General features: G+C 38.0%; 1 protein-coding gene across 3 annotated transcripts in view; it reads left to right on the top strand.

The window, feature by feature from the left end:
• Positions 1-4,906: 4,906 nt before the first annotated feature.
• Positions 4,907-23,782, top strand: part of runx2b (RUNX family transcription factor 2b) — a 138,166-nt gene continuing 119,290 nt past the window's right edge. For 2 of the 3 annotated variants that reach the window (XM_026194193.1, XM_026194190.1), the window contains exons 1-2: positions 4,907-5,010; positions 19,660-19,854. In XM_026194193.1, the coding sequence (XP_026049978.1) occupies positions 5,008-5,010; positions 19,660-19,854 (198 nt within the window). In that variant the 5' untranslated portion in view covers positions 4,907-5,007. The remainder of the gene's footprint in view (positions 5,011-19,659; positions 19,855-23,782) is intronic. The other variant, XM_026194191.1, reaches the window with a different exon arrangement.

The raw sequence follows: 23,782 nt of genomic DNA, 5'->3' as shown, positions 1-23,782 counted from the left end.
CTCACTCACAGTAATTGTGACAGATTTTATCCCTGATATCTGCAGGGTCTAATAAAGCTAAATCTAGCATCACCCAACAGCAAGATTTCAGCGTTGATCATGGAGTCACACTTTCAGTAAGACAAGGTAACTGAGGAGCTAATGTGATATGATTTTGCTGGCTGATGCATGTAAATTTAGGCAGCAATTTTGATTTTTTAAATTTAGATGTGCAAGTCGTGCCTCGTCATTTTCTGGGGACATTTATAACCTAAAAGCAGCCAAATAAAATCCAAGTGTGCTACCAGAAAAAAAGGACATAAGTTCATGGTTGATTTATTTCATGAGTGACAGAGTAATGCACAACTCTCTGGGCAGGAAACAATATGAGACGCAGTCACAGTAGACTGTGGAAACAACACTTGCAGGATCAGGAAAGTCAGGTTTGTTTGTCAGCTTGTTTGGAAGCTGTTGATATATTAACATTTGGTTTATTAGAGACTGAGAAAATTATACAGTGCGCTGAAGGACAGAATAATCAGTAAATACCAAAAGGTCAAACCCTTAATAAGAGGCATGTGTGGGAAATAAATTCTAGAGACTTTGGCCAAAACACGGACCTCTGATCCAGTTTATTACATTACATGCTGATGGTTGAAAATAGATATTAACTTTAATTTAATTAAAATAAATTGAAAAATATAATTTCAAATGTAGTTTAAGATTGGTGAAGCCATCCTCCACACTTACCCATGAATGATAGCTTTATTTATTTTGGGACCATCTATTCATATTTTATAATTATTTTAGTGGCATAAATGGACGACATCATTTGGTTAAACTGTCTCCTGCACAATAAAAAATATTAATGACACTTATGCAATGAAAAAAAAAAGAAAACGGAAAAGGAAAATTCTTTCAATAAAAGCATTTTTGAATAGTAAAGTCATTTTCAGCACCTCCCTTATTCTCTAAGGTGCTTCCACATTAAAAATCCTAATGTGGAATATTATAAATTTAACAACAGATCATCTTCCTGATGTAACCCTCCCATTTATTGATTTACTAGATGTTATGTTTTTTTGTATCTGGCCTCAGTTTTAAGCTAGGGATATTTTGTGTATAAAGTAAATAAGGTGTCACGGTTCTGGGTCCGTTGGACACAGTATTTTGAGTTCATTATGTTTTGGTACTTTTGCATCATGGATTTTCCTTTATGTTTCTCTGGTACTTGGTGTTTCAGTTATCTTGGTGTTTTTCTATATTATGATTTATGATCTGATACTGTTGTGATTATGATTATCATTTAGTAGCCTTTGGTCAGTGTCAAGTCTGTCTCTGTCTAGTCTGTGTCTTAGTAAAGTGTGTTTTGTTTCCTGTTTTACTTTGAAGGTTCTTGTTCCTGTCTGATGTTAGTATGTGCAGCTTTGTTCCCCCTGTCTCGTTAGCCCTGATCTCTCCCAGCTGTGTCTCCCTCCTGTTGCCGATTCCCCCGTTACTACCCTGTGTATATAAGCCCTGTGTGTTTTCCTGCCTGTTGCTGGTTCGTCTGTATTACTCAGTGTCAGTCTGTGTATCCACCGTGTCGTCTCCCTGTTGTTCATCGTCATCCTCCTCTGCTCGTTTTCATTCAGGTTTGTGCTCTGTAGTTTAGTTGTTTCCCAGTTTAGTTTAGTTCGAGCCCCGTTTGCTGTTTGTCCACATTCTTTTGTGTTCAATAAATCACCTTCACTCCTCTACGACTGCCTGCGATTGGATCCTCATTTATTCCACACGGCTCGCCTCGGCAGCCGTGATATAAGGTAGCTAATTGTGCACTAAAATATACATTAGTACATTATTCTTCAAATTAATTATTGTCTTCTGTTTATTTAGAAGTTAAAGAAGTGATTCATTACTTGATATTTTAATGGTCAACAAAAAGAGTAATTATATACCACACTATATACTATAATTATTTAGAATCATTATTTCTACATGAACGATTGATCTGTTATTAAAAAGTTCAAATGGAAAAAGGGATTTACATAAAAACAATATTCTACACTCAGTAAAAAACTTTTTTTCCCAGAATGAAAGAACAAATATTCAAAATCTTTTCAAAAATTCAATTTAAAAAGAAAAACAAGTAATTAAATTCTAAAATTGAAGTAAAAATAAAAGATTCCCCACTGCTCCATATCAAATCCATGTATTTTTCTTATTAGCTATTTGATTAGCTAAAGCCACCAGTCACCCTTAATGATGGCTTCAGGACCTTAGTCCTATATAAGGATCATTGTTCTTAAATTCACACGTTTACAGTGTTATCTTTCATCTCCAGCAGTGCTGTATATTTAAAATTTCCATGGCTTCAATGTATCTGTTCTGGTTTATTCTTCTATGGAATTTATTTATTTGTTTTTTATATAAAATATTCCTCCTTATCACACTCCCTATCACCCTCCTACTTTCCCCCCTGACCTTCCTGTTGTCCTCCCTCATTGCTGTTCCCTACTTTCTCCCATTCTTCCTTTCATCTCCGTCCTCCCTTTCCGCCATCAATACTCTCTTTGTCCCGTCTTGCCCCAAAAACTTAAATCATGCAATCCAACTCAGTAGCCAGTACAATAAAATAAAGTGAAATCAACTAAAAATTGAACTCAGAATTGGCTCTTTAGTTTCTTTTTTTGATAGATTCTTGCAACATAACATAATGTACTTTTGCACAAACAAGGACTTTGTAGTTTGTTGCATCAGAATCGTTGCTCTGTGTGTGATGCCGTGTTTACATATCATGTTTCTTTCTCATTGTCTTGAAAGTTGAATGCAACATAGTTTATGAATAACTCAGAGTAGGAGAATCTTCAGTGATGAGATGAAGCAAAACAAAAAGGAAAACTTGAAGCAAAGATGCCACAAAGGCTTTTGTTTCTATGCATGTCTCCTCCTGATGTGCTGAAGTGTCCTTCACCATGATATTCAAACACACATATATACATGTTTCTATAAAGGAGCAAATATGTCTCATAGCTAATAATTTCTTTGATCAGTTGGTTCAGTCACAGTCTCCATGAAGCTGAACTACTTTTCTCTACTAAAATATAAGCACAGGCATGAGTCCTGAGAATAGTATACCATCACTCACTTTGAAACTGCATTAAGAAAAAAACCCTTCATAGTCAGCAGAAACCACTTTCAGTGTTCTTTTTATTTTACATCAAGCTTTAAAAGTTAACAGGCAACTATAGGACAAGAAAAAGGAAAATGATGGTAAGGGTTAATAGGAGAGACAACGTGACCAAAGTCAGTTTGACATTAAAATCAAACTAAATGTGGATGTTTAGTCACAAGTTGTTTGTCAGTGAACATTCTTGTTGTTAAAGCCTGGTTAAATTTTGTGCAGAGGGCTTTCAAAACTGGGTCATGTCTAAACTTTGGATCATGATGTTCTTTTATTCTGCTGTCCGCACAGTTTAAATCAATTTTTTTTTTACCTTACAGAGATCAGCCTCACCAAAGCCCCACACTTTCTTCTTTGGTGTTATGATAAACTAAATCTGGTTTAAAAAGGCAACCAAACAAACAAATGCACCAAAAACAATACAGCCCAGATAAGCGGAGGAATATTGATGGATGGAAAAAAACAAAACAAAAAATGGCTCAAGTTGTCCAACCTTGTTTTTGGATGACCTCATGAAGATTAAATTGGCTCCAATGGAGCTGGTGAAGTCTGGACATCCACGTCTTCATAGACCGCATCTGGATGGTTAACATCTCCACCCAGCTCAAAAAGGTCAGCTACTTCCTGAAGCCCTGTGTGGAAAAATTAACCCTCATGCAGTTAGGACATGGTCCACAGTGCTGTAAAACACAATACAGAGCAGTGCTATTTCACATATTTACTAACTCTTGAACTCTAATTAAGACGGGGGACTTCTTTCTTGTCTGGGGACTTGCAAATATGGCCAAAAACAGAAAAATGCACAGAAGAAAACCAAGTATCTCCTTAGTCTGATTTATTAGTCTCCTTAGTGGAATATTCCATAGTTCTTTTTTTTAAACAGACAGCATTTTGTGCTGGTGCATTTTGACATATTTCATACAAAATATTGAAGTTAAATTGCGCAGCTGACCAAACCGTACACTGAAAGAGGAATTCTAAATGAAAAAGACTTTAGGGACATGATCAAAGCTTAGTCATAACACACATTTAGGTTTCCATTTCCATGTCTGACCAAAGGTCACAGTCGTGGGCAAAAAGCTGACAGTCTATAAAATTTGAAAAGGTAATTTATTCATACAAAAATCCAAAAATAAAAGTTAAAACAGTCCGGTGTCCCATTTGAGTAGAGAGTAAAAACACACAGTCCAAGGCCAGAGCCCGCTATGCCACAAAGCCGGCTGCACTCCACACATCGATCACTTTAACAGGAATAGCAGATGTCCTCTAAGACCCACCGTCCTGTAAGTGATCACTCCGGCCTCTACAACTCAACTGCCTTTAGGTTGCGGCATATAGGCCCTGGCCTGCACAGGAAGACAAAGTAACACGGCAGTGTTTGTGGTGTTGGCTGTAAGTAGACTAGTGTATCAGTGCAATCAATTACACCCGCCTCCAATTAGTCCAACTTCATTACAGCCACTGGCTCACTGCAAATGTGACACACACACAACCACTCCCAAAACAGTGCAACTTTACACAATAGTATGGAGATGAATTAATACAGGCACATTAGTCCACCATGTTATATAATAGCCACGTATGACACCTAACTTTATCCTGTTTTTAAGCTGCACTTTTTATTAATTAATTAATTAATTTTTTGGCCTGTCAGATAATATATAAAAGTTAACATTTTCAGTATTTTACATGAACACAATTGGTGTAGCATATGCTCTAGTTTTATACTATTTCTGTTTTATTGCATTTATTTAATTTCCGGAAGTGTACATTGTTTGGGGGCATAACATTTTAGCTTCCCTTGCGGGGAACAAACACAGTCCGAACTCCTTTCTTTAAAAAGCCCGTGGCTAACATGACGGAAAATGGTGAGTGTCTTGTACTGTACATTTGTAAAAACATTGTGTTAATATCTAAAATACTAAAACATAATTTGTTTTTTAGCATGCTTTATTTTATTTATTTATTGTGACGTTATAAGGCACGCTGCATGCTAGCTTTCTAGCATACTAATTAGCCAAATACGTTTCCGCAGCAGTACCTATCAACAGGCAGCTTACCTTGAAAGTTGTCTTGTATATATTTGGATGTTGAAATAAGATAGATGAGGTTATTTGACCTAATTAACTTGTAACGTATAATGTTAAATCTTATGCTGTTGAATAAGTTTGTTTTGATAAATATTTGTCGTTTTCTTTCTTACTCACTAATTAGTTTTTAAAGTTAGCTTACATAGCCGTTCTTTTTCTCATTATACTGTATAGTGTACTAAATGTGTACTTGTACTATGTACCAGTGCTTTAATGGGAGAAGGTAATGCACCACTCAATACAGGCCACAGGCTTTTGATGCAGGGTGTCAGCTCTAAATCAATGCACTTGTGCAAGTGACAAGTTTGTCTTTTACTTGGCGTGATGACCAAGTATGGTTAGGAAGTCTGTCACTGAAGGCAAGGCTACAGAGTCTGTGACTTGTTTACTTGTTGTCCTCCACTCAAAATAATTACTTAAATGATCATTAAAAATAATCTTGGAAAGGATTTCCACTTGATTAAATTGCTTTATTTTAGCATCATGTAATTCTGTTATTCCAACTTAATGTACTTGAGTTGGACCAACTTATTTAATCAATGATGAGTCAACGTATTTTCTGCAGTTCAGTCCAACTTAATTTAACTGAGTTGATCCAACCCATTCAAATTACATTAGTCCAGCAAAAGTACTTTATGCTTATAGAAAGTAATTGGTTAACCTAGAATTCTTTTTCATTGTTATTTTAAGTTTTATTTATTTATGTTAATGTTATTCTTTGGAGTGTTCAACAAAGTCTAGAATCTGGTTAACATGAAACAGTAATGGATTTATAGCAGCTTTCACATAGCTGCACTCCATCCATGCATTTTCTTCCACTCATCCTTATCAGGGTCGTGGGTGGGGGGCTGGACCTTTCCCAGCTGTCACAGGTCGCCAGTCTATCGCAGGGCAAACAAGCAAACATATGGACACATTAGGCTTATCAGTGAACGTAACCCCACTAACATGTCTTTTGACTGTGGATTTGAACTCAGGACCTTCTTGCTGTGAGGCAACAGTGCTAACCACTGTGCCATACTCCATTACAAAAATGAAAAATAAAAATAAAGCAGGAAAAGCTATGATTAGAAAGCTTGATACAAAATGTTATGGTTTTGTCCTTGACAGGTTAAACCACAATAAATAGCAATAGCATGCACGTGGTGTGTGAATGCTTTGCTGCCTCTTATGACCCCAGTGGTTTTCCTGTGGTTTAAATTCTGGCGTGATCTTGTGATAGCGCGAGTCCAGGCCGCTAACCACTCTTACACCGCTAGATTGGATCACGTCATCTCAGCAAATGTTAAGTTGTTGAATTTCATGCAGATTGTAAAAGATGTAATTAAGTTCACCATAGAAACATTAAATTAATTTGTAATTTGAACAAAATAGACTACATCACAATAATGTGTTTTTGCAGCATACTGCTAGTAACAAAGTGTAGAAAGATACAATTGGTTCTTTGCTAAGTTGTCTGTTATGTGAGCACACAACACTGGTTCATACCTCGAGTTAGTTGCCTTTTTTAACGCTTGAATGATTCACCACTTATCTGACAATGGTACAAGAACTGGACTAAAAATAACAGAAAAAGCAGCCAATGTCCACAAAAAATAAAATAAAAATAGAGTAAACTTTGAAAAGTATTGTTGCTATAACCTGCAAAATGTGTCTACTTTGCACCCTCGCCACATTTATACAATTGTCTTTGTAACACTTTATGTGTGAAAACTTCACACGCAGTGATGTACAAAGAGGCTCTCCACACTAGGGCTGTGCGATATGACCAAAATCTCATATCCCGATATAAGACATCTATCGTCCGATAATGATATAAATCACAAAAATGTAACATTTTCTGTAAATTCTGTGAATCTCGGGCAGCTCGACTTGCATGAAGTGTTTCCAGCTGGGCGTCGTGTACCTGGAGTCGAGTGTTTTAACCGATGCATGAAACGATACATCTTTAGACATATGTTGTAATGGCCGCCGTTTCTTTGTGAGTATTTATTACACGGCGTGCTGCGGGGAAAAGCCTGTTCTAACATTTCAGTCTAAGGTTTATTTTTTAGCACCTGACGGCTCTTTTTTGCTTCTCATCCTTAAAAACTCTGCATGCTCTTTTACCTGATTCGGTTTATTTTGAAAAGTCTCAACAGGATCTTGAGCTTTATTGTGAAAGGGTTATGTGGAAGATAAACAAGCGGACACGCGATGGTTTTATCGTCGTTGTTGCTAACCACAACATAAAAACAGGTGTTTGTTCGTCCATAGTGTGGTTATATTAAATATAAGAGAAAGAGAGAACTTTATGAAATGAATATAGCCACTACAGTGACCATCAAAACCATGAAAAAATATTGCTGTAAACAGTTTATTTTGTGACACCACGAAACAAACAATGGCGAAAAATGAAAGAATAGATGTTTTTATATCATTGCCCGATATATATCGGCCCTAGTCCACACTGTAGGTGTACTTGATGTGGGAGTGTACAATTATCACATTGTCCTATATGGTCATATGCAGCGCTTTGTTTTGGGCATTAAAACACTGATTTAAGTTTGTATAACTGCTTGACTACAGAGGAGAAAATCTTGCACATTCGGTGGGAAAAAAGTCGGTGGAAATTTTTTATTTCATCCACATGGAATAGTGCTTTTTCTATTAATGTGTTAAAAGCAGTTATAGTCTTGTGAAACTGGGTTTCTATTATGAGATTAAATTAGTATGGGTAAAGTATTGTGTTAAAAGGATATCTGAACAAGCCTCTTGAATGAGAGGAGAAATGAATTTACAAACTCGTAGAAATCCAGTTGGCTTCTTTTTTTAAGCTTTTAAAAATAGACAAAAGCATATTTATTTTTTTATATTATGGTCTGTTGATTTATTATATTCAGGGGTTAAAGTGTGCTGGGATGGCATTCTAGCAGCTTTAATTAATGAGCAGTTTAAATCTGATAAGAAAATAATTGCACATTATTGAAAAATGAGTTAATTATCATGTGTTGGAGCCTTGGATTGCTTCCAGTGACAGAATGGAGATACTTGCACTGTATTGATTAATGTAATGTAATTAATGTAATCTTACGGCCAGCTTACACCATCATGGTGCAAATGCAAAGTTTTGATTGTGGTTATTACCAATGATCCCTCTAATTTTTCATGTGTCTGAGCGAACACACAAACTCCCTGAGCGGTCCCTTGGACCTCTGTGAGCAACAGCAGACGTGTACACTGTGGTCACGCCAGCATTGAATCCATCCAAGTCACATGGTTTATTAAAATAATCAAATTACAGCATTTACGTTTATGTTAGACTACTTTTAATTAACTGCTTTAGCCCACTTACAATGGAAATTAAAAAAGTCTTGTTCATGACCTGCGTAGTATGTTAACACTATTGGAAGTAAAAATAACTTGAGCGACTTGAAAGACAGCTTTCTTTTTTTATTTTTATAAAGCTCTGACTTGTATTATGAGTCTGTGGTCTGGGATAGAGTCTGTAACTCTGTCTGCAAAATACAATATATAATGACCAATGTTGGGCAATTAATTATATAGTTACTTCTTCAAAAAAGTTACTCAGTTTTTGCAGCTGTTTCCCTAAAAATGCAGCCACGGTGTTTAAAAAAAACAAAAAAAACAAAAACATTTCAAACTATTTACAGAACAATCAGCTGTTCTGCATCAAATCTGATGCCACACAAATTATTTGTGCCCCTCCAAAAAATAATTTCTGTCCACTATGAGATGAAGGAGAACAACAGCCTGATACCTGCAGGCCTGACAGCAGCAGATGTATCACTGCTGTAACACCTGTAACATTCAAAAGTCGCCTCATTGTTCTGACACACAACAAAACTATTGACTACACTACACACTGACTACACAAGACAACACACTAACTTTAAACTACAAACATGCTAAAGGTCGAAAATCTCTCACATCTCAGAACACCGCCGTCACTCCTAAAACTTCCCCCTTTCTAAACAACTAAATGCCATGTTGCCATATCATTTTTTGATTGGTCGACATGGTACATTTTTCCACCAATAGGAAAGGCTGGTGAGGGGCTGTTTTTGCTCACAGGCTTTTGAGCGTTTTCCTTATAAAAAGCCGTTTTTACCGTTTCTTCCCGCAGTAAATATAAACAACGACAGTATTCAGGAAGAAAACCAAACAGTGCAGATATTTTTATCATAACTCTGGTTTTACGTGGCCGATCAACACAAAATCAAAACTGGTATAAAGTCCACATTTTTCCCGTCAGTTGTTCCGTCTGTCCTGCTCACATCTCCAATGGTTGTACACGTTGTCATTAACGTGGCTTCACTCCACATCAGCCGCTTTGCTAGCTAAAACACCGGTGTCGGCACATAAGGACGCTGTCATAGCCTGTCAACGACTTTGATTAGCTGCATATATTTGAATGTGAATCACATCATTGGCTGGACTATGGGATAAGGTGGCATCGTTCTAATCCCATACGGGAGCAGCCAGTCACTTATTGACTAACACTGCAAAACAGAATTGTTAAAGTTTTGATTTTAATTTCAATTCTGGTTAGATTTTTTTTTGTGCGCAACGCAGATTTTCTGTGTGCAGAGTCCGTGCCAGCAGTGCGCGGGCAGTTTAGAGGGAATATTGGTTATTACCATATAGCCCAGGGGTGGTCAACTCCAGGCCTCTAGACCCGGTGTTCTGCAGGTTTTAAACATGTCCTTGATCCATCACAGCTGATTTAAATGGCTAAATTACCTCCTCAACATTTCTTGCAGTTCTCCAGATGCCTGGTAATGAACTAATCATTTGATTCAGGTGTGTTGACCAAGGGTGATGTCTAAAACCTGCAGGACACCGGCCCTCGAGGCCTGGAGTTGGCCACCCCTGATTTAGCCAGTGATAGAGAAGGGGAGCAAGCTCAACGAAGTAATGTTTTTGTTTTTTAAAAATTTTTCTCAAAATCTCAATAAATTTAACAAATAAGAACAGATGTACAAATTAGTACAAATATGTACAAATCTTGTATAGAAACAAACAGTTTCTATACAAGATGTAAGATGTAAGAAGGCGGAAACACTAGAGCAGCGGACCCGACCTTTTTTGCGCCACAGACCGGTTTATGTCCGACAATATTTTCAGGGACCAGCCTTTAGGGTGTCACGAATAAATACAACAAAATAAAACCAGTACCAAAAAAAGAAGATTTATTCATAACACACGGGAAACCAAGTTAACGATTAAAAAAAAAAAAAAAGATAAAACTGATTCAAAACCATAAAAACCATATATTTCACACCCGAGCCTCAACTCTTGTGGCCCGGTACCAAACGACTCCGGTCTGTGGCCTGTGACTGCTGCACTAGACATCAGATTTTGGAGCTATATGTGTGCTTTTGTAAAATCTCTTGCAAAATCCTGTAATATACTGTACTTGTGTTATTCAAATGCGTGTGTGCGAAAATGCCACGCTGTTTAAACTGGTTAGTACAGTATTTTGGTGAGATTTTCAGTGATGGACTATGCTGGATTGGTGCACAGCAGGCTGTGTTGCTCATGGTCAGTGATGATTAATTCACTCACCAAATTCTGCATTTTAACCTTACGCTATATTGCCAGTGAGTTGAAAATCAGCCATATAACTTGTGAAAAATCTGCTTAGATCTTGTCAGCTAAATCAGCGCACGTCACCTGATCACAGCCTGTATGTGAAGAAGAATCTGAATGTACAGGCTCACAAAACAAGCTGTTACGTGATGTATTTTGTAAGTAATTGTTTTCCCCACGCTACACTGCTACACCTGATCTTAAAGCTTCCCCACCTGTCACATCCCACTTTAATCCCTGATTATAGAAGACAGAGTTATTAGGAGTGGACTGCAGCTTAATTTTCCCAGCCTTTATTTTGACCACGTAATACAGAGCAGACACGAAGAGCACAAGACGGAAGAAAAAGCAGCGAATGGTCCAGGGTGGACTGAAACTCAGGGGCCTGAAGCTTATGTGTTCCTTGCTCAAACATGTGTGTTAATTGCTGTGAGTGCTAACACCTGTGTTTATCTAAATCAAATGGGCTGCAGTAAAAAAATAAAAAAGCAGCAATTAATGCATGTTCACCACGCAGAAAGGTGCCACAGATACAAAAAATATACCCCATAATAACAAATACCACAAGTTGGTCACAAACAGAAGTTTCTCACATATTATAAAGGTGTAATGCTTATAGCACAGTAAAGTTTAAGTTACTCTGCTATCAGAGACATATTTGTTCCATGTAACACAGATCCAGCTAATCTGTTGCCAATTCATTTCTTATAAAGTTACAGTCAAAGCCTGATGATGTCACGGTACCCGGGTCTAGATCCCAGGGTTTTGAGTTTTTGGGATGTTTTCTCTAGTTTTGCACTTTTTGTGATATGGCTCTGCATTCTGGATTGTTGATGTTTAGCTTTCTGTTGTTTCCTAGTGTTTAGATGTCTTGTTTGTTTTCCTTCTCCTTGATGCAAGTTTCTCTGCCTTTACTATCTCTGCCTCTGTTCTAAAGATCTTTAAGTTCATTATGTGCTGTGTAGGTTTGTGACTTCCTTCTGGTTTTCAGATGGGATTTATGCTTGAGCTCCTTAGTCTTCTTTTTATGATATCAGTTTTTCTTTCCTTGTGCAGTAGTTCCTCTACTGCTTTAGTTGATGATGTCTTTCTTTTCTGTTCCTTCTTTTTTGTGTTTGCTTGCTTTCTGTGTCTGTGTCAAGTTCTTGTGTTTGAGTCCTGGTCTCAGTTTTAGTTATTTACAGTTTTATTTTGATAGTCCTTTATTTAGTTCTACTTCCCTTGTCTCACCATCTGTGATTAGTTTCAGCTGTCCTCTCACTGTCTTGTCCTCTGTTAAATACTCTCTCATGGTTGTGTTTTCTTGTTCTGGAAGAGTCCTACTTTTTGGATTATTTTCTCCTGTCCTGCTACTGGTTGCGTTTTGTGAAAGAACCCATCATTAAAGTTACTTTTTTTTTTAGTTTTCTTCTACATTCTGCATTCGGGACCACATCCTGTCTGCCACACAGCCGTCCTTCACAGATGATAAGTTATATGTTAACAATTAAAAGAAAAGGAATTCAGGGTGTTTCATATAGTATTTCTGAATGTGACAAATAGGTAAATGTAACTGCATTTGGCTCTTGTACCATTGCACTGTGTCTTAGCATGCTTATACTAAATTATGTCGAGCACTGCTTGACTAAGTGCTGCCTCACAGAGCTCCTTTTCTCCACAAATAAAGGAAATAACATAATAGAGCCTTTTCTTGATAAAGTGGGAGCACATTTAGATAGTTACTGTGTGTCTGCTTTTAAAAGCTTGCAAATGATCCGGGACAATAATAAACCCATTACTATTATGGCGGTGAAGGAAGGAAGTTTTCATTAGCACAGAGAACCACATAATGTCAAGATTTTTTTTTTTTTATAGCTTCATTGTCCCCACCAACGTTTGACTCATATCATTATCTACATGTACTACAAAATGTCATAATTACTGTGAGTGGTATAACAATGTCAGATGTATACTGAATATCAATATTTTTCCTATCTAAATGCTAATTGCTTGATACTTGAACCAGGCTTATAGGATTACTTAGTCATACTGAGCCCGATGTCTCAGAGTTCTGCTTTATCTGACTTGTTCTCTCCAGGTTCATACTGGTTTTCAGTAGTAAGTTGATTAACTACATAAACCCTTTGTGTAAACAATTTGTTATATCAATCATGTATTGATTTCTTTTTATGCTTAATAAGGAATCTGTGGGATTAATGTTGGAGCCCCGTGTGTTCAAACTATGTACCAGGTTATGTGTCCAGATATGTGGGTTATATAAAACAGAAAGTATGATGAGTTTAGTTTGTAATTTCTGCTGTGGAAAGTTTGAGAATTATATTTAATTTTATTAATTTAATTTCCTTTAATTCAATTTATTTTGAATTATCCCAAGTGTGAGGACTGTGCAGTTGTTATAGTATATTACATGAAGACAGGCAGTCATTATCACAAGCACAGACAAACGTTTTCCATCCACAGATGTAGTGAAAAAGACGGCTCTGCTCACACCAGTCGGTCTATAGCTGCCCCTAAAGAGTAGAAACAAAGTGCAGTGTGGTACTTGGGGCATCTGTGATTGGAGGACAAACAGTATTAATTAACTGTACTTCAGTTTTAAGGTGCACAGAATTAACATCATATGGTGGTTTTGTTTTCTTAAAAATACACCCACTGACTACTAAGAGACTGGCCTTAGCTCACTGCTATTCCATACTGAATGATCAATATCAGTTACTATGACAACACTGCGTAAATAAAATAATAAATCAGTTACTCTGTGTAATAGGAATGGAAAGATCATTCTTAATAGCCAGAGCCCCCTAGCTGTTGTTGAAGACATTGCAAGCAAAGTTAAAAATCTAACTCCATGAACATTAATCTTCTCCCCCCTTCCACAGTTTTAGCTTATACTTCAATAATTTACCCTATTTCCAAAAAGACGCTGCAGTATAAACGGAAGATGTAACTGCATCGGTAGTTTCCATCCGTTTGCTCCTCCTGTCATATGGAGTTTAACTAGTGAGTGCTCCTGCAAAGCTCAGTGGAGTCATTTGTTTACTTTTGGGTCACACATCAGCATCTGCTACTCTGTCCTCCTCATCTTTGTAGCCTGGTTGTACCTGTGATTTTTTTCTTTTTTTCCCTCAAGTGGTGAATCAAATTTCTTCTTTTCATCTGTAGCACATAAGCCTTGTGGTTTGTTGGAGGAGGTTGAAGTGGCTCCCTATTTACTAAATCGTCATTGGAGGCTGATATGTAGCTCTTATCATGTGAAAAATTACGCAGGTATTATAGAGTACTGTGTGATGGTCCATAACCTTGATGGTAATCAAGTATTTTTAATAAAGTAGAGAGGGGAGAAACAAGATGAAGTAATATTAGACGGGGTGTGAAGCAGCCAGTTCTGGCAGTCTTTTGCTGTAAGAAGAGCGATCAGTAACATGAAGCAAAGTAATGACATGTAGACTACTCATTACTTTCTTGTGTATTCTTACTGTTAGATTATATTAAATTAATAGATGTAAGATCAGTTATGAAAGACCAGATGAGGTATGATTGACTCTGCGTCTATCTCTGATGGTTCACCACTCTGGGCTGCAGGGATGTGCTCTCCTGCGCATGTACCAGTGCAAGTAAAAGAAATATTGCAAAAAAGTTTTTATTTATTTGTTTATTGATACTTTTTGGAATTTAAATAAAAAAAGGTACACTTTGATATACTCTGTGTATATTACAAGTAAAGTCTTCATGTTTCCTTTTGAAGTTTGATGATTGTGGTTTATAGTTGATGAAAATCTGAAATACCTCAAATTATTAGAATATTTTATAAGAGCAATCAACAAAGGATTTACAACGCACAAATATCCAACTTCTGAAAGATACAACCATTCATATACTCAGTATTTGGGGTTCCTTTACTATGAATTACTGCCTCAGTGTGGCATGGCATAGTTATGTTCATCTTGTGGCACTTGTGGCACTGCTGAGGTGTTACTGAAGCCCAGGTTGCTGTGTTGTTTCTCATTTTCCTCTTGACCCCATGGAGTGTGGGCTCAGGTCAGCTGAGTTGAAGGGCCTAACAAGCACAGTAGTTTCCACTGTGTGAGCCGATGTTAAGTCCTGCTGCTAAAGGAAATCTGTATCTCCATAAAGAAGGTGGTGTTGTCATCCATGTTGCATTCACCTTTTCTACCACTCTTCTAGTCAACTTTCCATTCTTACGCTTACCGGCAGCCCTCCGTGAACAGCAACCCTTTTCAGCAATGATCTTCTGTGGCTTGTCCACAGTTATCATCAAGACAGCTGTTAAGTGGACAGTTTCAGTGATACACAGTTTAATTTACCTTTTTTGAGTTTTATTTTAAAAAAAGAGCGCTTGTTGTGTGATGAAGACTTCAAAAACAAATACTTTCCTGTAAAACTGAATCAAAAGACTGGCCCAATACCATCAGATATCATAATTTCATAACTGATGCATCCCTAACAGGTACATGGGTCAGACATGTGGCAGAGCAGGAGCTGAACACAAGACTCACACCGTAAACATCATCACAAAGCTTGCAGGGAGGAGGTCAAACCTGGGGCTTTGTTGGGTGAAGGACTGATGGAGGAATTTGCAGCGATTTAAAACGGTTAAAACTGTAGTTTTTAACTTTTTTTATTTTGTTTGTCACCATTTTTCCCCCAGCAGAGTGGACCTTGGTGGACAAAATTTGGGGTTAACCTTTTTAAATGGAATATAGGTCTTTATGTATTATTTGCATGTATCCAGTTATTTAAAAAAAGACCATAAGACAACCTTTTGCAGGCTTGTCAGCTGGCAGGTAGAGCAATAAAATCTGCCCTTACAAGCATTTCTCGTGAATGATACATGTAAAGCCGTGTTTTGTTTGCTACAGCGCCTTGATAAGAGCAGTGGTGCCCGTTTGTGTCTACTGAAACTTCTAGAGCAGCGGAAGAACAACACCTCAGTTCAATAATGCATTTTTTTTCTTTAAGGGATTTGAGTGTAATGTGTTCAGTAGCTGTGTGGAGGAAAAGTCATTCTAAGAATATTAAATGAAAAGAATCCTAAAGATGGATCATTTATTATTCAGTGATGTGTCATCTCACACGGAGACCGAAAGCTCAAGGAAGACAAAGTCTGAGTGTGTCAGGGACGAACAGCTCCTTAGAAGGATGTCTGTATAATACAACCTACACGAGATCATTATTAGTGCGAGACGATAATCTTTTTGAGATATAATGAGAAAGATGAGCTCCGATTTTCTGGACTCTTTGAAAACTTATAATAGTGGGTTATTTTAAAGAATTAAAGGGCAATAAAAGGCTATCTACCTTTTTTTTTTTTTTTTACTTTACAACTATAAGAAGAAAAATATTTTGGGTTTGTTTCTGTATTAATATAATTATAACACTTTTTTTAGAGAAATTCAGCAAGACAGCAATAATTATCAATATTAATTTATCTGTATTATTTTGATTAACCGTTTTTCTTTATTATTTCCTCAATCCTTACTTAGGTGTTACATGCAAAAATACTCAAGGTGACAACTTGAAATGTATTATTTTCTTAAGCCCCAAACTAAAATATATTTTCTTTATTGTCATGAATAATAAATAAATTCACTAAATAACTGAAAAGCTGGAAGCAGACAGTTTGACCCCGGGATTAATCAACAACCAAAACATGCACCATTTAAGTTTTTCTTGACTTCGGCTACGTTCACACTGCAGGCGAAAGCGCATCGAATCCGACTTTTTTGACCCTATGCGACCCATATCCGATCATGGTATGACAGTGTGAACGGCACAAATCCGATATTTTCAAATCCGATCTGGGTCACTTTCGTATGTGGTACTGAGCCCGATACATATCTGATGTTTTAGAAATCGACTGCTGTTTGAACGGTCGTGTCGCATTAAATCCGTCTTTTACGTCACTGACACAAGACAGACGCCAATTATCAGCGCCGGAGAAGCGCCCGAGAAGACATCGTGAACGCTTCCTGGCCATCCAGTGTACATGTCAGTGAAACTGTTGGGAAGACAACGTTGGAGAAATTTGAACATTTTCTTTGTACTGTATAATCTGCAGATTATGACAGAAATCTGCAACTATCCTTTGAAGCACCGCTCCTCTAAAACAGCAATAAGGATCATTATTAGGCCAAATGTAAATAACAAAATAACTTTATAACTTAAAGCAAAAGTCCAAAACAAGTCTTTATATTAAGGGCCATCAGTCAAACAATACTGTTTGCTCTGGGTCTAAACAGAGCGCGTTGTGTGTGACATCTTCTTTTGCGCATGCGGGCCGCTTTGAGCGTTCACACTAGAGCGCGTTTGCTGTCACATTTTATTTATAGTGTGAACAAGCAGACAAAAAAATTGGATTTGATCAAAAAATCGGAATTGAGCATTAAGACCTGCAGTGTGAACGTAGCCTAAGTAATCAGTGACTGTTTTAGGATGAGAAACACTCACCAGTGCAATTTAGATTGTCACCACTAGAGGGCAGGATTGCTTATCTCAACACTTTTCTTTTGTGTGAGTTTTTTGTAATACTTTTGTCCTGTAGTAAACAGAATTTAAATACCCGGTTTAGATGTGAGCTTTCAGACACATTACTCTGCACCTAAGGTAAATATTACGAAAAACCTCTTATTGACTGGGTGTTATTTTGAACCACAGTTATTTTAGTTTTTAAATGGTATAAATAATAATAATGGTTATTTTAAACGCATCGAGCAACCGACGGTGATTCTCCCTTGTTGAACATTTCAAAATATTGTGTAGTTTGTCTCTGCGTCATCACTAATGTTGGGCTGGTAGAAGATCCCGCACTCCATTAAGCGCACCACAACAATCCTATTTCCACTCGTGTCATTGCAGTTAAAACAGTCTCCTGCTCAAAGTTATTGATGCCAGCATTTTGTGACCACTAATGCAGATAAAGTTTCAATATTTATCTTTCAGTCAGATAATCATACTGGTTCTCCGAATGTTCAGGAGAGGCATGATAAATGTAGTTTCCATGTGAGAGAGTTAAAACAACTTTGATGGGAACGGTGTTTGAACAGGGCAAGTAAATTCTGGCACCACCAACGGCACTTTCCTGTATTTCTTTTTCAGAGAGGTACATGAAACTCAGCCTAATCAAGGCTGCTGTGCACAAAGGGGGTATTTGTTTAATCATTTTGGCTCTGACAGAGGTATGCGCAGACAGGCTGAACTCACAGCAATCACTTGTGCAGTGTCAGTGTACATGGACGTCTGTCTTCATTCCCAGGGAGTCAAATACTGACATTTTGTCAAACCTGCTGGCGTCACGCAGATACACACAAGGTGTTCTTTGACATTTGTGCCTTGAGTCACTGATCGCAGCAGGAGTATGTTCAGTCTTGCTACAAACTTGCTACATGTATATGTGATGATTCAGGACCCCTTGATGTGATGTTTGAATGCAGTAGATATGCTTGAGGGTAATTCTTTTAACACGAAAGTCTGCACTTTAAACCAAATCCTGATCTTTTTGTAAACCTTTACAGGCAGTTGTGGTGCTTAAACTTAAGCAAACAGAGTGAAAACAAAGCACAATTAAGTGCTCCCAAGTGGCACGCGATCTGTGACCTTCTGGTTGACATTCTTGTAATTTAGGCAGCCGCTGCCGCTAAATCTTCCTCGTGTATACTTTGTCACTCTTCCAAACAAGCCTGTTTGCTTTCAGTGTCAAATAATGCCACAGCCCAGAAGCCAAAGGGAACACCTTGTGCACATCTTTGAGAGTCCAATGACAGTTTTGACACCCTGGGAATGATAAGCCAGGAGGTTTTTCATGTCCAGTGAAAGTCACCACATGTGTGTGAATGGAAGAGCTTCTCGTGCAGAGCTCTCTGATGAATCATACGACTGGAGAGGCACTATGAGCTCTTGGTAGTCATCATATGTGTTAATATTATTGAGTCTTATAGGTTGCAGGATTTAGTGTATAATTTGGTGTTGTGCCATACATGCAACAATCCACAAAAATACATTAGAAGTTAGCGCTACAGCACAGTTCCTAGCCCTGTGCTGTAGTGCTAACTTCTAATGTTAACATGAACATGCAGTGACAATGCTAACATGCTGATTTTATGGCATAAAATTCACCGTCATAACCTCAAAGTTAAGGTGAGCTTGAAGAAATATTTTTAGAGTTGAGAGTATAGATGACAACAAACTAAAATTGTCAGTCAAATAACCCTGCATGTGTCTTTCTGGGTCTAGTTCAACAGCACTGTAAGCAAAGTAGTAGGTTGAATTTGTTGATTTATGGTGGGGATATGATGGGGAATTCCCTAAAATATTTGTTTGGATAATCCACCAACTCATTCACTGGCTGTTTGCATACAAAGTCGTGTTTCATGGTGTGGTGTGTTTCATCTCTCAGGGCTTTTATTCAGCAGTCATGGCTGAGAGGTATCTGAAGATTGCAATTGGGATAACTAAAGATGTCATATTCTTTTTGAAATCATCCCTTTTCATTGCTTGATCTAGTCTCATGGTTCTTCCCAGAGATGTAATGAAGCTTTGGATACAGCTAGCTGTATACAGAGCCTGTCACTTTGTCACTTTTTAAACTGACATTTAAAGCCGAGCTAACAAATCTGTTAAATTTATATTTCTGTTGCTTTGATGGTTATTTTGAGATGTTGGTTAACCCACCTCTGTACTATAATTGCTTCTGTTTACAAACTGTGTCTCAAAGAGGTTCAAGTTTTGCAAAGTTCACGTGGAAATTACAATTTTGGATCATGCTGCTTGTATTGAAGTATTTTATTTTTTAAGGGTTGTATTTTTTCTGCTTTCCAGAAGATGTGCAATGATTCGGAGAGCCCCTCTAGCAAGATATTGCAGCAGGTGGATAACATACGCTCATATGCCGTTAGGCCAAACTCACTGAGGGTGCAGAATCCAAGATGGTGCATTCGTGTGGCAAAAGAGTTAATTGAGAGACAGGCGAGTAACATCAACAACTGCTATAGCAGCAACCTGGCCAGCATGCAGGTAGGGGAACATGAGCTGGCTGTTTGACTGTGACTGAACTTCTTTGAAGGTGTATATGTTCAGTCCCAATTATTGTAATTTCCAACCAACTGCACTTGCAGCTTGCCATTACATGCCTTACTGGCTCTCACTAGCCTCGGTGAAAACAATATAGGACTTGAAGTAATGAATCTGCAGAGTGTGGGAAGTGAACGTGGAAGGTTTGAGAGCATCACACCGCTGCAGTTGTCAGATTTCTGATGTCACTGATCCAAGATCTTATTTCACCTTCCCTGGATGACTGTTTGATCAAGCGATGGGGCAGGCGCCACTTTAGAGTTGAGATATCTGCCCTCCAGCCATTCTTTTCGAAGCCGTTATTTGCAGCATTTCCCTCACCTCAAAAGTCAAACATTAACCTGTCAGACACAACTTGGAAAGTGCAGTTTCATAGTGATCAGCAGCGCAACGTATCTAGTGACCACCCGAGGCTCTGACAGCACACTGTCAGCGAAGTGTCCACTGTTACTGTACACTACCAGCCCTAAAACAGGAAAGAAACCAAAGCAGGAACTTGATACCTGTTGACACAGTGTTTAAATGACAGTATTCCATAAACACAGAGGTGGTGGGCCGCCTCTAGGGATTTGTAGGGGCCTGCTGCTCCTGTGTACAGTTTAAATAGCATGTAGATGATTAGAAGGATCAAATGGCCAAGGGATAAAACCACAAAGGGGAGCTGTGCGCCGTGTGAAAACATGAAGGTGCCTATAATAATTACTTACGACTTGTTGACTCACTAAAATTACTGTGAAATTGGTCATACTGTTGAGGAAAGCTGCGTTCAGACAGACAGTAATTGCATTTCCTGTTAGTCTCAGGCTTCGTGTCTCTTTCTCGCTGTGTGTGACTGAACACCTCTTTCAGCTGGCCCTGATCAGAGCGTAGACTCAACTGACTGTAACAGAGAGAGTCAAAAGAGATCAGGCAATACGGTGCATATTACACTCAAGCCACAATTTGAGTGAAAACCTGTTTTTCATCAGGTTTTTATCATTACCATGAAAATAGCTTCACTCAGACCCCACAAACTGACCAGAGGTTTAACTGAACTTAACAGGATTTTCTGATGCCATTGATTGTTAGGCGAGCGTTCACCTCAAAGCCCAGCTTAGAGCCCGTTAGTCGTGTGTGCACGTATGGCACATATAAAAAGCCCCTGCTGATGGGAAAGGCACTTCCACAAAATAGTAGTAAACGGTTGACTGCATTTGGGCCTCCTTATGGAACTGAGCTGAGAGAACAAGCTCACTCCTCCGTGTCCTGTCTGATAAAAGCAGGGTTTGGACGTTTGCCATCTCTGGGGGCTTGGCAGGATGCAGTGACTCGCTGAGGTTTGAAACCCCATTAAAAATTGTCACTTTATTTTAAGCAGCTGCCACACTAGCGAGTCCCACATCCTTCTGGAAAACGAATCAGAAGCCCAGAGCTGGCTGGGGATTGGCTCAGCTCAGACCATCGCATTCATAGTGTGCTGATCTGAGCTGTTAAAGTTTGTTTCCCCTAGATGACTTTAGGGTAATGAAGGCTTTTAATTTTCCTGTCAGTTGAATTAAAGACGCCTGTCCGGCATGTTGTGTCTTGAGACGCTGGGAATATTATTTATGAAACTTTCTCTGCATATCTGAGCAAACCATTATGATTGTGTGTGGGCCAACCCATAATCCCAACTAGATTTAGTGAAGTTGCTACAGCAAGACACTTTATAGCACAAACTGCCAATTCTCAAGGTTACCCTAAGTGTGAATTGAAGGTCCGTGGATGGTCCCACTTCCTCAGTTGGGAGGTTGTTCTTCCGACTTCACTGCATTCATGTCCTTTTAATTCGGAACGTGGGAAAGATTGATGCTGAAAAGATGATGTGTTGTTTTATAGCTCAGAGGATTTAAATGACACATTGATAGCTGTTTCCAGGACATACAAAATGAATATTGCTTTGACTGGCTTGTTACCAGATTACTGCCAGTAAAAAACTTATCTAAGTAATCTAGTGTGTCCACTCAGCAGAGACGGCAAAAAATGTTTAAAATGTTAGCAAAAATCTGAAAGAAGCAAATTTCCAGCATGAATCAAAAGTGTATTACTCTGACATGTTTCTTTTCTGTGCTACTATTCTGTTTATGTTGCATACCGAATATCCTGCAAGTTATGTACAAAACTTTTTGCCAGCTTTCCAAATTGGTGTTCCAACTTGAGAAGGGTTCATATGAATTTTCCAGTGAGGAACTCCATTTTTCCAATGATTCCAGTGCCATAAATTACAGCTGGGCAATGGAAAAAAAGTCTTAATCACAACTATTTTTTTCAGTCAATACTGATCTATATCACAGTATAAATTAAGTCACTATTTCTGTTAGGAGTAAAAAAGAACCTTTAAGCTTAAGTGAGATGAGAAAGTTAATTTTAGTTTCAATATGAATTGCTTTCTGTGAGATGTTAAACATAATAAATGTACTAACTGTATTCATAATAACTAACATGGGCATTTATAATAAACTAAAATCATAATTATGACTTGGCAGCAGCTTCAAGTGTTACACAAGAACACAAACGAACTGGAAAACTAAGTTCTTTGATCAGTTCCAGAGGAAATAAAGTAGCGATCAACACTGAAGAAAATCTCATACTGTGACTACGGCTTCCGAGGAAAACCATCTGATTGTTTAGTTTGTAAGTGTTGCATTAAGTTTACCAGCCTGTGGCTTAGTTAGAGTTTCAGCTGATAGCGTACAGTCTTCTAACTAAGAACAACAAAGACCGAATTGAGTTGGGCTTAAATTTAAAGCAGTGAACTGAAAAACACTAAAACATTCGGTTTACTTCATGGAAGCTGCAGAGAGTAAATTAGCTAAATTTTCTAATTAGCTCCCTCAGTATGCATACCAGTCCCCCAGTTTCCTTACAGACTGACTCTTGTGCTTTCGTGCACAGTTCTCCAGTTCACAGACCTTGTGCTCTTGTTTTGATGATTTGGTGATGGTGATTTTTTTCCCCACCATGTACATTTTTTGGAACCCATCTGCCAGAGATGCCACTGTCAGAGAAACTGACCTTTTACATCTTGTCTTATACATTTCCCAAAATTGAACTCTGAGTCATAGGGAGGTGGCGAGAAAAATGCTGCCCCGTCGCAGGTCTCAGCACTCTGGCCCATTTCTAGAAACAATGTCAATGCACAAGTGAATACAAATGTGCAACGGCAAGTAAAAAGAAAAAAAAAAAGAGAGAGTAAATTAGCTGCCCCTGAGTGTCACCTTTTAATTGAAAGACTTGTTTAGTTTTTTGGCTCAAAACAAAACATGGCTGTAGATGTGGGGATGAAGCTCAAGCTGCTGTTGAACTGTTCCTACTAACAATTCTTCCAGTTTCAAATACAGTTCCCATAGGCACATGAAACAGTTACAATTTAACATTGCACGTATTTGTGTAGTACTATCTGCCTACAAAATGTGTTGTGTGGTGCCTCAGACAAAACAGCAGGGTTGTTTTTCTCACTTCCAGCATGAATAGAAATAAATGCATACATATATACACATATAAACTTTTCACTCTGTGCAATCCTGTGAAAAATTATGTAGAAGCCCACAGTTCAGTAGCTTTGTAGAGCCATCTCTATCAGCACGTTTTCTTTTCATAAAGTCAAAATAACATTTTGAGAAAAAGTGGAAATGTGGAGATTAAAACTAGAACATCTGCCACAGCTGCTTTACGCTAAACAAAGTACCTTGTGTAGGTGAGTTACTGAAATCATACTTGAGAATCAGTTTTAGTCATATGGAAAATATTTATCTTTTAGGAGATAAAAAGTTAAAATGTAAAAAAGTATAAGATTTAAAGTACGTCCATCCAAGATTGTGAGCATTATTTTATGCACAGCTCTCTTTACGTC

The sequence above is a fragment of the Astatotilapia calliptera genome, chromosome 15, assembly GCF_900246225.1.
Source record: "Astatotilapia calliptera chromosome 15, fAstCal1.2, whole genome shotgun sequence".
NCBI classification, from domain to species: domain Eukaryota; kingdom Metazoa; phylum Chordata; class Actinopteri; order Cichliformes; family Cichlidae; genus Astatotilapia; species Astatotilapia calliptera.
The sequence above is the reverse complement of the archived record's forward strand: the minus strand, read 5'-3'. Positions and strand labels throughout refer to the sequence as shown.